This window comes from Callospermophilus lateralis, chromosome 2 (genome assembly GCF_048772815.1).
Source record: "Callospermophilus lateralis isolate mCalLat2 chromosome 2, mCalLat2.hap1, whole genome shotgun sequence".
Taxonomy (NCBI): domain Eukaryota; kingdom Metazoa; phylum Chordata; class Mammalia; order Rodentia; family Sciuridae; genus Callospermophilus; species Callospermophilus lateralis.
The window spans coordinates 132,582,840-132,597,799 of record NC_135306.1 but is presented as its reverse complement, the minus strand read 5'-3'; the positions used below and the strand labels follow the sequence as shown (position 1 = coordinate 132,597,799).

The following is a 14,960-nucleotide window of genomic DNA, read 5'->3' as shown; positions in this document are numbered from 1 at the left end:
TCTCCCATTCCCTTTTTCTCAAATAGGAATAGAAAAAAGAAACTTCAGGGCTGGGGATGTGGCTCAAGCGGTAGCGCGCTCGCCTGGCATGCGTGCGGCCTGGGTTCGATCCTCAGCACCACATACCAACAAAGATGTTGTGTCCGCCAAAAGCTTAAAATGAATATTAAAAAAATTCTCTCACTCTCTCTCTCTCTCTGTCTCTCTATCTTTAAAAGAAAGAAAGAAAGAAACTTCAGTTTTCTTTCCATAGCTATTTCTTATTTCTTGACTATTAGTATCAGAAAATATTTGTAGATGCATAACCAACATCCTTTCTGCTGTCCTTAGTGCTCATTTTCTACTTCTAAAGAAATAAAATCCAGTCATTGCTCTTGATATTACAAACTCCGCATTTTCAGCCACTCAACCCAAGCAATTCTTGACTTCATTTCATACATTATATGAGAGTACTGATTCCACTGCTCTAGGTTTCAACCTTCTTTTCTTTTTGGGTGTGTGGATCAGTGTCATTGTGTTGTGTGGTGAGTATGCAAATTAGCAATGACCACAGGTTACAGAAAGAGAAAACACTCTAAGCTAGATGTGTTTCCCTCATCCTGCTGCTCTCTTCCCAGTTTTATACATTTGGTGCTTGGTGCCAGCTACATAGATTACAGTTTCCACAGAAAGAACAGGTATATATTTTGAGAGCTCTAAAACTGGTACCAAAAAGTTTGTCTTTAAAAAAATCAAAAAGTAGTGAGTGTATGTTTTCTGAGCCTACCCAACTTCGCTGGCGAGGAGGCTTTTGAGCATGAAGCTAAATTTTAGAATTTCTGGTTCCCAAACAGACAAGGAGAGCTGTCTGTTTTCATTAACTCCAAATAAAAGCTTGAATTCAGCCTGCAGCCCTTTGCCTTAATCTCACGTGCAACTCTCCAGCTTGAAGCCTTTTGAAATAACGAGGAAGGAAGGCTGCTTGGGTTTGTGGACATAATTGTTCCCCACAACTGTGTCGTGGGGTTTTCTTTGCTTTCTGCAAAGATAAAAGATGTCTAATCAATGGACTTCTGCGTGAGGAGGTGGGATGAGTAGGACAAAAGTGTCCAAGAGTGGATGTGCCTCTGTGGATGAGAGCTTGGGAGAATGCCTCATATTGCTTTTTCTGGGAGCCTGAACACATTGATTCCCATTGCTGTGTGCATGTAGGGGCAAGGCAGTATTTAAGGCCATGATAAAAGCTTCTGATGTCTTCATCAAGCTGCATCCTTGCTTCAAGCCTGGAGGATATTACCATGACTCTATCCACATTCTATGTAGCAAAGGGACAACACATTACTGGACATTATTTTTAGAGAATTGTCTTATTAAATAGGGTAATTCACAGATGGAGCATAGAATTTCAGAGCCTATCAAGTCTGCATATACATCAGAGATGAGTAAAATTTAGTACAAGCTCAATCTGTCCCCATTCTATTTTATGATAACAGAATAGCAAAATATCTAGTTGAATCAAGTTTTTTTTTTTTCCTAATGCACTTATTCTTTGGGATGTTTGTCTTGCCTGAATTTACCAAATGTTATGGTGTTATCCTTCATTTACATATTCAACATTTATAGTTTCCAATTTCCAGCCACTATCCTAGGATAAAGAACAGAAGAAGTCAAAATGTTCATTTCCCACAGGGAGTTCATAGTAAAATGAGAATGAAACTAAAGTGCTGAAAACAAAACAAAACAAAAACAAAAATGCAGAAGAGGAAGGGGTAAGCCCCTAGCCTTGGCTGGATGGGTAGTAAGAGTTCTCTGAATTCTCTGGGAGACATGGGAGATTTGAGAGGCAGGGATGGGATGAGTAGCTTGTGCAGACATGCACAGAAGCAGAAGAGGGATGGATAGTAAAGGAGGAGTCAATCCTACAATTGCTGGGTCTCAAAGCATTCCAACATCTGAGGATCTTTTGGGGAGATGTAAAATTGTATTCAGAAGAGTACATTGCAGCAACTTTTAGAAATTGTGGAGAATAATGAAACTACTTAATATCCTACTACCAAAGAGCTGATGCTAACCTACTGTGAGGAGCACATGAGCTTGGAATCGCTCTCTTTTTCATGATAATGCATGCATGTGGATAGATTATCAGGGGCATGCCTCATGGAATGAAAGGAGTGTGTGACTCCAATTCAGGGCTCTGCATTCCAAGCCTGACTTTGCCTACTTGATTTACTGAGTGGCTCACTTAAAAAAAAAATCGAGTTAAAATAATGCATTAAAGTATATATTTAAATTTATACCAAATATATGATATATGAAGCATAGGAAAGTGTAGTTATATGTGAAATACATACACTAAAATGTATTAGAAACATTATAAACATATAAGAGAAGTCTCTCTCTACTCACATTTTCTGTACTAATCTCCATCCATCCCATTTCTGCCCATCTCAGTTGTGCCATGTGTTTCACACTGGCAGCAGTTACAGACATGATTCTAGGGTGCCTGGAGTGACCCTGATTGGGCCTATGTAGGTAGGAACCCCCATTCTTCCTTAACTGTTATCATACTTTGTGAAGATCATTGATCCTTGCTACAGCATTAAAAGCCTCATACAGATCCAGGGTTGCATGGAAAAATCAGAAAAATAGCAACTGTGAGATCTTGCTGGAGCCTAGCAAGAGCTGGCTAAAGGTGAGAGAGGACCCGTGAAGGTGTTTTATGTGCTTTCAAGAATAAATCAAGTTAGACTTTGACTCTTGAAGAAATAAGCAATCTAAAAATGCAGTGAGCTGTCAACACTAGGGGAGATTGGGTGAAAGAGACAAGAAATTCTGTATGTTTCTTTGTTCCTTCCTGTGATTCTATAATTATTTCAGAATAAAAAGTTTAAACATTTTTTTTAATGCCTGAGAACTGAAAGGTGCTATTTTGATTGGAGAGGATTAAATATATTATACATTAAATAAACAGAGTCTATTGGGGGTATCTACAAAAAAATATACTATCAAAGTGTTTTTTACATTTTGTTTGTTTTAAATTGCCATATTTATCTCTGCCAGGTAATTTTCATCATGTGATGAGTTTATGACCTCAAAGCATTCCTAAAAAAACCATATGTCCATGGATTGTTTAGAACTGTCATGGGTGGTTGGGTGTCATTCTTTTTAGACAAGATGTCACTCGAAATGTGCTTTGTGGCATATGGGGATATGACTAGAAAGTAGATAAAGTGAATAGCCATGCATGTAATATTTATCTGATTATGAACAGCTCCATTCATTTTTCCCTTTTATCTCAAATATTTAAAGCCAATTTAATGAGTACCAATGTACATACATATTTTTTCTCATATTTGTTCATGGATAAAGAAGAATAATTATAGCAAATATGTGTCTCATGCTGAGATCAACTAATTCAAGTTCAAGCTGTGCATAGTTTTGCAGTAATAAATCAATAAATATTATCAGTGGGTCTGTTATATAGTTAAATATTAAGATGCCCCAAGAATTCTAGGCAATTATTGCCTTTATTATACAGTAAATGAAGATGGCATACAAAAAATATTTAAAACATAAGCATTCTCAAAAATAAAGGTTAGAAAAATTTCAACTAATTTTTTTTATAATTGATGTTGGCTTCTTTATGTTGTTGTTGTTTTTATTTATATTTTTTATATGGTGCTGAGGATTGAATCCAGGGTCTCACACATGCGAGGCGAGCACTCTACCGCTGAGCCACAACCCCAGCCGCCCCCGCAACTAAATTTTTAAAGAATGTTAAATGGCATTTTCATAAATATAAAATTTGAGCATCTTATTTAACTCTGCTTTGAACATTTTAATGATAGGTGAAAACTTGAGGGACAGGATGTATTCCTGCCTGGGCTATCACTTAAGTGCCTTCCACTGAGAAGCACTACTTGAAGTATCTAAGAAGTTCCCTGTAGATAAGACATTATTTATACCCATTCCAATTCCACTCAATACACATTTGTAAATGAAAGGGGTCATATCCTATTGATTCAGATTGGGATGAAGAAAGGACTAGCAGTCAACATAGCACCTGAGAAAGGAATTCTTAGACTGGAGAAGGAAAGCCCTGGAAAGACACCGTTATCTTCTGATACTTGAAGCACTATCACAAGTAAAATATTGTTTACAGACTTGTTCAGTTTTATCCTGGGGTGTGTATAAAGATACAGGTAGGAATAGTGTCCAAAATCACAGAGACCTATTGTTTGTCTCAGTGTGAAGAATCTTACATTAGCTTAAACTGCCTACTGAGTCTGAGCAGAGCTGGGTGCTGGATTAGGAATGTTATGTATGTATGGGGAAGGGGTTTCCTTAGGGAGCCTGTTGTGCCTAAAATTCTTTGAGGTCAAATCTGATTGAACAAGGTTAGTTGATTTACCCCTTTGGTGATGAACACTAGCCTACTGCTGATTACTTGTCCAACACACACATCTACTGAATATCTGCTGTGTGCCAAGCATTGTTGCAGGCAGTGAGATCATATTGCTTAACCAGAGACTCTGCCCATACAGAACCTACTTTCTACTAACAGGCATATGGAAGAGATGCTTTTCTGAGATGAAAACTCCAATACTGTGCTGGTAATAGACCAAAGATATGTCACAGCACTCATGTTCTGCATATTTTTATAAATCAAAATAGATTCTCATTGAAAAGAATCCATTCTGCTTTTGTTTTTCATATTTATATTTGCAAAGACATAACAGGATATACCAAGATGTATCTCTTTTTTATGATTTCTACAGTCAGTATGGAGAACCCAAATAAAATATAATATTTGTTTAAATAATGACACTTCTCTATCAAAGGAGGAAAACCTGTGTATATGAAATTCTGTGTGGGTTTGACTTCTACATAGATTAACAGGACAATATAGTTTTGGCTAGTGACTGTTTTCAAGTTTCACACACCAAAATTTGATAACTGGAGATTGCCTTTACTGGAGAAGTGAACACTGGAAACTTATTTAACATAAATCTGTTTCCTAATCTGTAAAATAGCAAATACCTCATGAGTGCTTGCACTGTAAGAGATTTACTGAATGAATGAAAGATTTGAAATACTCAATGAGAAATGCTTCTATCACAACTATCATTGTAACAAGTTCACAACATTTACACAATGATGGGTGTGGAGGAAGTGATAGTAGTAACGACTGGTTATAAAGCTGTCTCTCTGTGGAGATGATATGAACCTCTGTGGAAAACTATGTAATTTATCAAACAAGAATCTGTTAGCACTAATAAGTGAGTTGAACAAGGTTGCATGATATAATATCAACATAGAACAACCATATTTTATTTTATATACTAGCAAACAACAATTGAAATTAAAATTAAAATGATAATGGCATTTGCAAAACAAAAATATAAAATGTTTAGAGATAAATTTGACAAAAGGTATGCAAGATCTGTATTCTGAGTCTATAAAGTGCTGCTGTGCTTTGTCTTCCATCCAGAAATGGCCTGGTTTCATGTCATGTCCATCTCCGACTAAAGATCTCCAATTGCCCTGTGCAGCAGCACCACTTATGGTTGTGAGTGATTTCACAAAACTAGCCATGGTGTCTGTAACGGTGTATGTACTCCTCTCGGATGTACTCACACCTAGCTTGGTGTCCAGCCCTCAGAGCCTTCTCTTAACCTCAATGACCTATTGACATTCTATTCTAGCTCAGCCCAGTTATAGAACTGTTATTCAATTAGCAAACACACATCACTGTGTTTATAATCACAAGTTTTGTTTTAACTTTTTTCTTATTTTCTTCTCATTCCCCTGTCTTGCATCTGCTTTTCAAATGTCACATTGGCATTTCTATTCTGACTCCAGGTATCACCCATAATTTTTCAGGAATTTATTATGCTTTACATATTTTCACTGAGAATATTTAAGATTATCTATTATCTCATAGCCTGTCAATATGCAGCATTCTTTGGTGAATAACTTTGGAACTGAAATGTCAACATCAATTGGGTAAATCTCACTTTGAATGTTTTAGCTATTCTGAGTTGTGGGCAACTCTCAACTCTGAGTATTTAAGCTTGTTTCTGGACAGATGCTTTCTTCCATCCCAGTTGCTATAGTTGGCAGTTTGCTTATGCAGGGTCTGCAGGCCAAATTATGTGTCTAATTTAGACAAAAGTCCAATAGGAATACAGAGGCTAGAGTGTTCCAGGACACAACTAGAAAGCAGGTTCTTGAATTCTTTGTGGATTTTTTTAATCTTTAAAAGGATTTACATGAATTTCACACCTTCTGTGAATACCCTATTAGAGATTTTATAAGCTGAGACCCAGATTTTCCCAAGATGATGGCCATTGCTTTTGATTCTCTCCCCATGTTAGATGAGGACATACCAAGCACTGTTTTCTCTATGACTTTTTTCTGGAAGATGTCTGATTTCCTGGTTGGCACTTGTTTCAGCTATGAAATGGAAAAGTTGTGGGTTAGTGGATCTGATATTTTTGTGTAACCAATTTAAAATGATTGTCCGTGAGCATCTCTTAAAGTAGGTCAGGGTTTATTTAGGGCTGTTCGTAGAATTCCCGAGGAGGATAGAACTCCTTCAGAAAGTGTGTTGAAATGTCTGCTTCTCTGATTGTTGTGGAATAACTGTGACATTTGATTTTCAAGGAAACAGTATGGAGGAGGTTTACATCCTTACAGGCAAAGTGCTATCAATTCTGCCAGGCAAAAGAACATTTGAAAGTTTTGTTTTTTTTCATTTTTGTGAATGAATAGATATGATAATTTAGCAAAGAAGAGATTTTTGTTGCATAGGTGATCAACTCAACATCAGGTCAAATGGAGATATGGGCTGGCAGTGGCACTGATTTCCTGTGTGACATGAAAGTGTTATGATCCCAGACCCACTATCTTATCATCCCTCCCCATTGTCTCTTTCTCTATATGTATGACATGTCTATCTCCAAAATTCAAATAAAGTATTTATGAATGCAATTATGCTTCACAAATAGTAGATGAACTATTTAATCCAGTCCCACCAAGAATCATTTTCTTGTGTAAAGAGTGACATCTGCATTTAATCTCACATTATGGATTTTTTTCCCCATATGCCAAGATTATTCAGCACACCCTCTGGAATGGGGCTGCTGACTCGGTGTCTTCTGTTTGCTGAAGCAGTCATACTCTCACCATTTTCTCTTAGGGGTCATCACTGCTGCAGATGTTCTTGACCGCGAGACAACAGGGTCCTATTGGCTGACGGTGTATGCCACAGATCGAGGTGTGGTCCCACTCTACGCCACCATTGAGGTCTACATTGAAGTTGAAGATGTGAATGACAATGCCCCACTGACCTCGGAACCTATTTATTATCCTGTTGTCATGGAAAATTCTCCCAAGGATGTATCTGTCATTCAGATCCAGGCTGAAGATCCAGACTCCAGTTCCAATGACAAACTGACATACAGGATCACAAGTGGGAATCCTCAAAATTTTTTTGCCATCAATATCAAAACAGGTAAGGGAAGGCTTATATGATTATTTTTTAATATCGATAGTCCAGGATTTAAATTTATCACCCTGACCCTTGTTGTTCCAGATTGTTTATTTTATTGTCTAGAGAACAACATCTCCTTTCTGGAGGTGGTTTCTGGAAAGGTGAGTGCTCCTCCTGTTTCTTTGGTGTGTGTTAATTTCACCTAACACTGGGGTGAAGTGGTCTAACAGGAGTCGAGCTTTCATAGAAAGCAGTGGATTTGCTTTGCCCATGATAATGAAATGTGGTTTCCTGGATGCTCATATGGCTGACTGTCCTCTTTTCTTTCTTGAGAGAGAATATCCTGGCCTGCCCAGGGTTCTTGGGCAAGAGGAGCCTGGTCTGCCCAGCTAACTTTGCAAGGCCTATACTTCTATCAACTTCTCCCTTGCTTGGTTCTGTCCAGCTTGCTGTAGACAAGATCCTTTAACCTGACACCCCCATACATTTTGTGACCCCTGCACTGTCCATTAATGAGTATCGATTTTCAAACAACTTTCAGTGTCTCAATCTCTTCATAAAATATGAAAAACTTTAATTTTTTTTAATCTTTTGCTCTAAAGGTTTCTAAAGATTATAATAAGAGCTGAATTTGTTAAATAAAGGTCACAAAGGCCTAAGGATTGGGAGCAGGTGTGGAGTTTGGTTGACTGTGCTCTGAGACAAGAACACCCACTGGAAAGGTGCTCTGCAGAGGGCCCCTGCTTGCTTGTGATTTGCCACTTTTAGATCTGAACAAAGGAATACAATACTCAGAGGTGTAGTTGACAGGGTATTATTCATTGAAATTTAGAATAATGTAAATTAATTTTTCCCCGGGTCAGTGAGCTGGTACTGGTCTAAAGTTAGGCTGGGATGATACTTGTTTGTATGGGCAGACTCAGCTTTCCCAAGGAACTGCTGAGAGGATTGATAGTTACTTCTGCCTTTATTTCTTAAAGGAGAAATGTACAGTTGACCCCACACAGGTTATCAATGTCAGATTGCTATTGAAATAATTTCAACAGAATACCAGATTTAAAAAAAAAAAAAAAAATTGTCACTTTTCTCTGATTTTTGAACCAGTCAGTGATTATGTTACTCAGACTTCTGATTCAAATGATATATGACAGGATTTGTCTGGTGTTTGATAGAGTGGTCATCAGCTAGCAGTGTCTGACTAAGGCCACCTTGTATGGAAGGAGAGGACTCAGAGGAGCCTGGCCAACCTGTCAGAGCCACACTAAGTCCGGGCAAGTCCCCAGGCACCCACAGAACCAACGTCCTGATTTTTTTGTTATGACAAAGAAATTCATGTACTATGCAGACAGATAAATAAATTTAAAGACTTTACAAATGTAAAAGTAAGGGTAAGGGAAGAGGGAGAGAGGACAGAGAGAAAGCAAAGATATTTTAAAAGTCCCGGTAAAGAAGTTGACGGCACAGACATCTTCGTATTCACCACCCAGTGGACTTTTCAAATGCCCTAGTCAGATTCTGTGTCTTCCGTCTTGATCCTGTTGCCACTGAGTGGTCATTTCATTAGTGGTGGGCCCAGCATCCTCCTCTGAAGTTAAAAAAAAACAAAAAAAAACTGAAAAAGGTTAGTTTCAAGTGTCCTCTTGGACTGAAAATGAAGAACAATCAGTATAGATAAGAATTTGGGTAGGATGTGAAGAACTTAGACAACATATTTTGTACACTGATATAACTAAAGCTGTCTTTTATATGACTTTTTTTTTTAATTTCAAAGACCTGTATTATCATAGTTTGGCCTATATTGCATAGTAAGAGCCTTAGTCACATCCATAATTTTCTGACCTTGCCATAGAATTTAAAAGAGTATTTGTGCCAGGAATGACATTTTTTGTTTAACTGGTCTAATTGTGTTAAAGAAACATATAGCCTACTTTGTAGTTTTCAGACACAGAAAATGAAGATACTGGATTTTATTTGTCTAGTTATTCAATCATAAGTATTTATTATGCCTATTAGTTTTACAGCAAGATCTAATAAAAAAGATTATAAACTTAAGACATGGTCCAAAATTTTCAGGGACACAAAGTAGAATGAAATTAATATAATAATTAATAAATACTAATGATGGAGTGAAAGAATACAATAATTGATTTCAGTAGGGGAGCTTTACTCTGTATAGTGTTGGTGAGAGGGATGGTCAGGGAGGTCTCCATGGAGGAAGCAGAATTCGGGGTTAGAAATTCTGGGCTTCAAATTCTTGCTCTGTATTTTCTAACTGGGAAACATTGTGGAACCCACCAAATCCAACAGACCTGGCTTCACCAGCTTGAGACTCCAGCAAGGTATTGAACCTCTCGAAAATTCAGGTTTTAGCAATGAAAGATTGTTGCAGAGTTTAGGGGTCCTCATGTGAAATGTTTACCACAGGGTCACAGCAAATGTTGATACCCTATCCTGTTTACATTTATCACAGACACATCACTTAATTTCTTTGGCCCTCAGTTTCTCATCTGGAAAGTGAGAATGAGATGGTTTACTCCACAAGGTGGCTCATGGAAACACAATGCATGATGAGTTTGAAGGCTGTTGGTAAATGACAGAGCTCTATAAGACTCCTGTGATTTCTATGCCCGTTTCTTTTTGTAAAAATTGATTAATTAATTTATTCTAATTAGGTATATAAGAGTGCAGGATGCATTTTGATTCACTGTACACAATTGCAGTACAACTTTTCATCTCTCTGGTTGTACACGATGTAGCATTGCACCTTATGAATAGTCATACATGTACCTAGGGTAAGGATGTCCATCTCATTCCACCATCTTTTTTCTAAGCCTATTTCTTATGAGACCCACAGAACCACAAGCCATGTGAAATTCTCCTTCAGTGTGTTGCTCAAGGTGTGTTGCTCTTTGTGGCACTCAACAGACTTGCTAGCAGGAATTCTAATTTTTGGCATTTCTTCCTATCCCTCTAAAGTCATTTATCTGGAAAAGTTACATCAGTATAACATTTTCCAGTAGTGAAGTGGGAGGAATAGCTAACTGATGAATTTAGAAAAGATTTATGCTTTAGATTTTTTTCCAACTGGAATGTTGACACTAATAAATTGACCTTTTATTCTTTTCTTTGTGGTACAGCTGAAATTTATAGAGTTTTGTTTGGTTTTGACAATGCACTACATAATAAGTAAAGATTGAAATGATTAATACAAATGCAAATTATGTCAATACTTATGGTCTACAACTTGTAGCAGGTAACAGATGTCCCTCACACCAAACGAAGTGATTTCTCTATTAGATACTCTGTTCTTTACCCAAAGAATCACTTGGGCTTTTTCTACCAGACTTAGGATCTCGTAGAATGAGTACTCTGTATATTTTCTTCAGTAATTCTTGTAGCTTAAGAAGAAAAATAAAAGTTGTAGGGCTGTGAGGTCTTTGGGGAGCTGCATGAGGAACTCTTGATTAATTCCAGACTGAGAAGCTGAATTCAAGCACAGCAGTGTCTTGCTGGTGCTTTCAGAGGCTCACTCACATGTTCCAAGAAGGTGACACTAAGAGCAGATGTTCAAGCCTCTTTAGATTAGCAGGAACTTTACTTACTTCCATCAACTGTAAAAAATTCAAACTGGCCACTCACTAATCATCCAGGCCAAATTAGGGAACAGGGGTGGGAAGTTCCTCTAGAACTTCAGAAGTGAATTTTCATCATGTTTACCATATAGATCCACTTAGCACAGGGCTGGCATGCCACCATTAGTAGAGCCACTCAATAATTGTGAACCATAAGTATGTTTTCATCCCATATTCCCTAGTAGAAAGGTTGTATAAACTATAAGCAAACTGCTTCAGGTCTCCACTGTCTTCTGAGGAAGGCATCCTTTGAAATCAGTGGTACCTTCACTTACTAGTTGATATGTAGTACCAGGGCATAAATTCAGTTTTATAAAATACATTATGTACCACGGTTGACCTAAGCTTCGGGTGTTGGCAGGGTGAAAGATAAGACAGAAGAGAGTTTCTGCACTTAGGGAATTTAGTCTCGTGGAAAACATGAACCCATCACATATATGATACTCTTATAAGGCAATTGTATAAGGAAGCTTATTTTAAAAATAAATGGTTGAACTCTGGACTATCAGCGGTAAACAGGGTAATATTGGTCAGAGCAGGTGAGGCGGCTGGGAGCTGCACAGACCTGAAGTGGGCCCTGAAGAATGGGTTGATCTGCAGGGAGAGAAGCCTGTTGAATACCCAGGGACCATAAACTAGGTACACTGACCTGGAAAGCCTGTGTGTTCCTATTTGAGCTACTTTCAGAGAGGTGATATCATCAGAAAAGGTATTTAAAAGAGCCATGAATCTCCAGAGCCTTATAATTAGAAGTACCAAATAAATATGCAAATCCCTTGTTTGGGGTTTGATAATATTTAGATTTTAAAGAACATCCTTTTTAAAAACATTTTTTTTCTGAAGAGGTCAATTTCTAAAAATAATTGTTTTAGAAGGAAAAATGTATGTTTTAGTCAGCATTTTCCTGGCAGTGATTAAAAGACCTGACAAGAAAAATTTTAGAGGAGGAAAAGTTTATTTGGAGGCTCACGGTGTCAGAGGTCTCAGTCCATGGACAGCTGGCTCCATTCCTTGGGGCTTGAGGTGAGGCTGAACATCATTTCTTTGGCTTCTGGTGAGCATCTTGGGATAAGCCTGAGTAAAGTGTACTTTATGTGTAAGTGGAACACCTACCTACTACCCCCACCCAGATCATTTGAGAAAAAGAAATCTTTTAATACCTACCTTACAGGAATACCTCAAATTCTACCTTTAACTATTAATTCCTTTGGGTGTAGACATTTTTTCCTATTAAATGGGAGATTGTAACTTATTAAAATATTATATATCCTTACCTTTTGATCAAGTCCAAATAATAGCAGCTTGCCTTTTGGTATATGGCATAAGACTTTAGGAGCAAGTGTTAGCATTAATTAAAAAAAAAAAAAAAAGTAACAGAGGAATTCAAGTCCCACTCCAATCTGATAATCACCTGGTGAGCTTACTAGACCAAGATTCCTGGGGTGTAGCTGGGTGATTTGCATTTCTAACAAGTTCCTGGGTAATGCTGAAGTTGTTCCCCAGGGAGCCTAAAGAGCAAGGCTATAGACTTCATTTTCCAGAGGGAAACAGAATAGGTAACAGGATGCTGAGAAACACCCCTGAGAAAAAGGGAACCAACTTTATAAATCATTCCACTTTCACCTAATGGTGCTAGAATTTTGAGAATTTACTATGAAATTCAAAGTGCACACTCCACCCATTAACCAAATCAATTCTCATATCCTTGCTTATACTTTTTGTTTTATGAAGCGTAGAAAAAAATGAAAATTCTGTCTTTGTAATTGTCCATAAGCAAGGATTCATAGGGATTCCTAAGGTTTGTGGTTAATAAAAAAAATTGGGTTACATAATGTTTGTCCACACTTGTATTATTTCCAAATATATAGAATCAAGCAGAATTTGTTACTAAGTGGAGTCCAGACGTACTTCAATAAATACAACACTATTGGATTTTAGTGGGCCATTATTTAAAAAGCATTAGCTCATGAGACAGTGGTATTTCAAAATAATTTGCCATTCTAAGTAAGCTAAGCCCTACATTTGGGCCCAGATCTGTTTCGTGGTTATCAGCTTAGAAAACCATCTTTTCTAGGAAATCAGAAGAAAGCCTTACTTTGTGTATAATTATAGAGATTTAAAGGAAAAAAAAACTGTGTGAGGGACAAGAGTACAAATAGTGGTGTTTGTATATCAGAGGAAATGTGGAAATCTCTTATTGTTGGATCTTATTTCTCCTTTCTTTCTGGATGGCATGGTCCTTCCTAATGGAAAGCTAAATTCTCCTGAATGGGTGGAAATGGCTGCTGGATGATGAGTTGATATTCATAAGTACCAGGCACAAAGCAGATAATGTAGCGAATGAGTATGTATGAAACTGTAAATCACCCTTGCTCCTTCTTTCAGCCATGAAAGGAGGCCTTGTCCTATAGAACATTAAATTGTGTTCATTTAATCCAACAAGTCCAGTAGAACAAATCGAGCTCATGCAGATTTATCACAGGGGGTTATTTAAATTCAGCAGTGACCTTTGCTTCCATATGAATGTGCTTCAAATGAACAAGGACAAAGGGAACTTCTCTGCACTGCCTTTATGTCCTGGGGAGGCTGCTCCTTTCCTCATTTGATGGACTCTCAACTGTGGGATGGAGGCGGGGAGGCAGGGGTCTCCATGGATGGAGACAGCTTGGTCAGGTTAGGCTATCCTGCAAGGGAGAGCCTGCTCCCCCCTAGGCTGGACTCTGGCTCTGCCTCCCTGTGGCTTGGTTTTGTTTACATGCTTGTTAATATACATACCAATTTCAGAGTTTCTGAACCCCATACTATTGACATTTTAGGTTAGATAATTCTTTTTTTCTGTGAAAATGTCCTGCAAATTTAAAAATATTTAGCAGCATCCCTGTCCTCTGCAATGCTTGCCCTCTTCCCCCTAGTTGTGACAATAAAAATCTCTAAACATTTTTTTTTTAATGTCTGGGGATATGGATTGCCCCTTTGAAAATCACTGATCTAATATGAAATACTTCATAGAACCCCATTCCATATGGCCCTTGCAAAACATCCTATACAAAATAAATGACTCTCCATGGAGGCATGATAGTGTTGTTAACTTTAGTAAAAGAAAGTGTGTGTGCATTATGCATGTGTGTGCATACATATTAATATTAATAATAAAAATAAAATAAAAACAGGGAGAAATCCAAAGCTGCCTTTCACTTCCCTTTAACTTCAGACATTATGAGTACTTGAAATCAAACCTATTAGGAAAAGAGAGGACAAAACAATAACAAAACTTCAAGCATAATAAATGTGCATGAAGTTATCTTTTTCTCAGCTCTTAGTATTTGAAGAGGATTTGGCTGGCAACAAAATTCTCATCGGAATCTGTTTTGAGCAGCTTTCTCCAGAAAACAGCATGAAGAGATTATTTTGAGAGTTTCAGGGTTTATTCCCTTGAAATGCTTAAGCAGCTCCAAATCCTGTTCCTGCTTAATGTCAGCCTTCTGATGGATAAATATGTGGATTGTTTCATTCCTGGAATAATGGTGGATGAAACATGGGGGAGGGGGGGAATCTTTTTGACCTCAATTTGGGATTCTGCAGTCATGTACCTAGATGAAGTCTCTGGAGGGTTTTAGCATTCTTAGTTAGTGTGCAGGGCTCATTTACAATCTCCGGGGAACTGGTAGGTTTGCAAGGACTTATATCACTGTTTGGATTACCATCTTTGGATACATCATAGGATTTTGAGGACTTCAACTGAGTGTGAGCTGATGAGACCAGGTGTAGCAGGAAGAATTTGACCCCCAAATAAATTGACATTCTGAAGGACAGGGCTGCCAGTTAGGCAACAGCATGTGCTTTACTATGTCTAT

At 37.8% G+C, this 14,960-nt stretch overlaps 1 protein-coding gene across 1 annotated transcript in view; it reads left to right on the top strand.

Annotated features, from left to right (window-relative positions):
• The window catches only part of Fat3 (FAT atypical cadherin 3), a 610,786-nt gene that overhangs the window by 271,411 nt on the left and 324,415 nt on the right, over positions 1–14,960 (top strand). Inside the window, exon 3 of the mRNA XM_076843882.2 lies at positions 7,181–7,495. Within this exon, the coding sequence (XP_076699997.2) occupies positions 7,181–7,495 (315 nt within the window). The remainder of the gene's footprint in view (positions 1–7,180; positions 7,496–14,960) is intronic.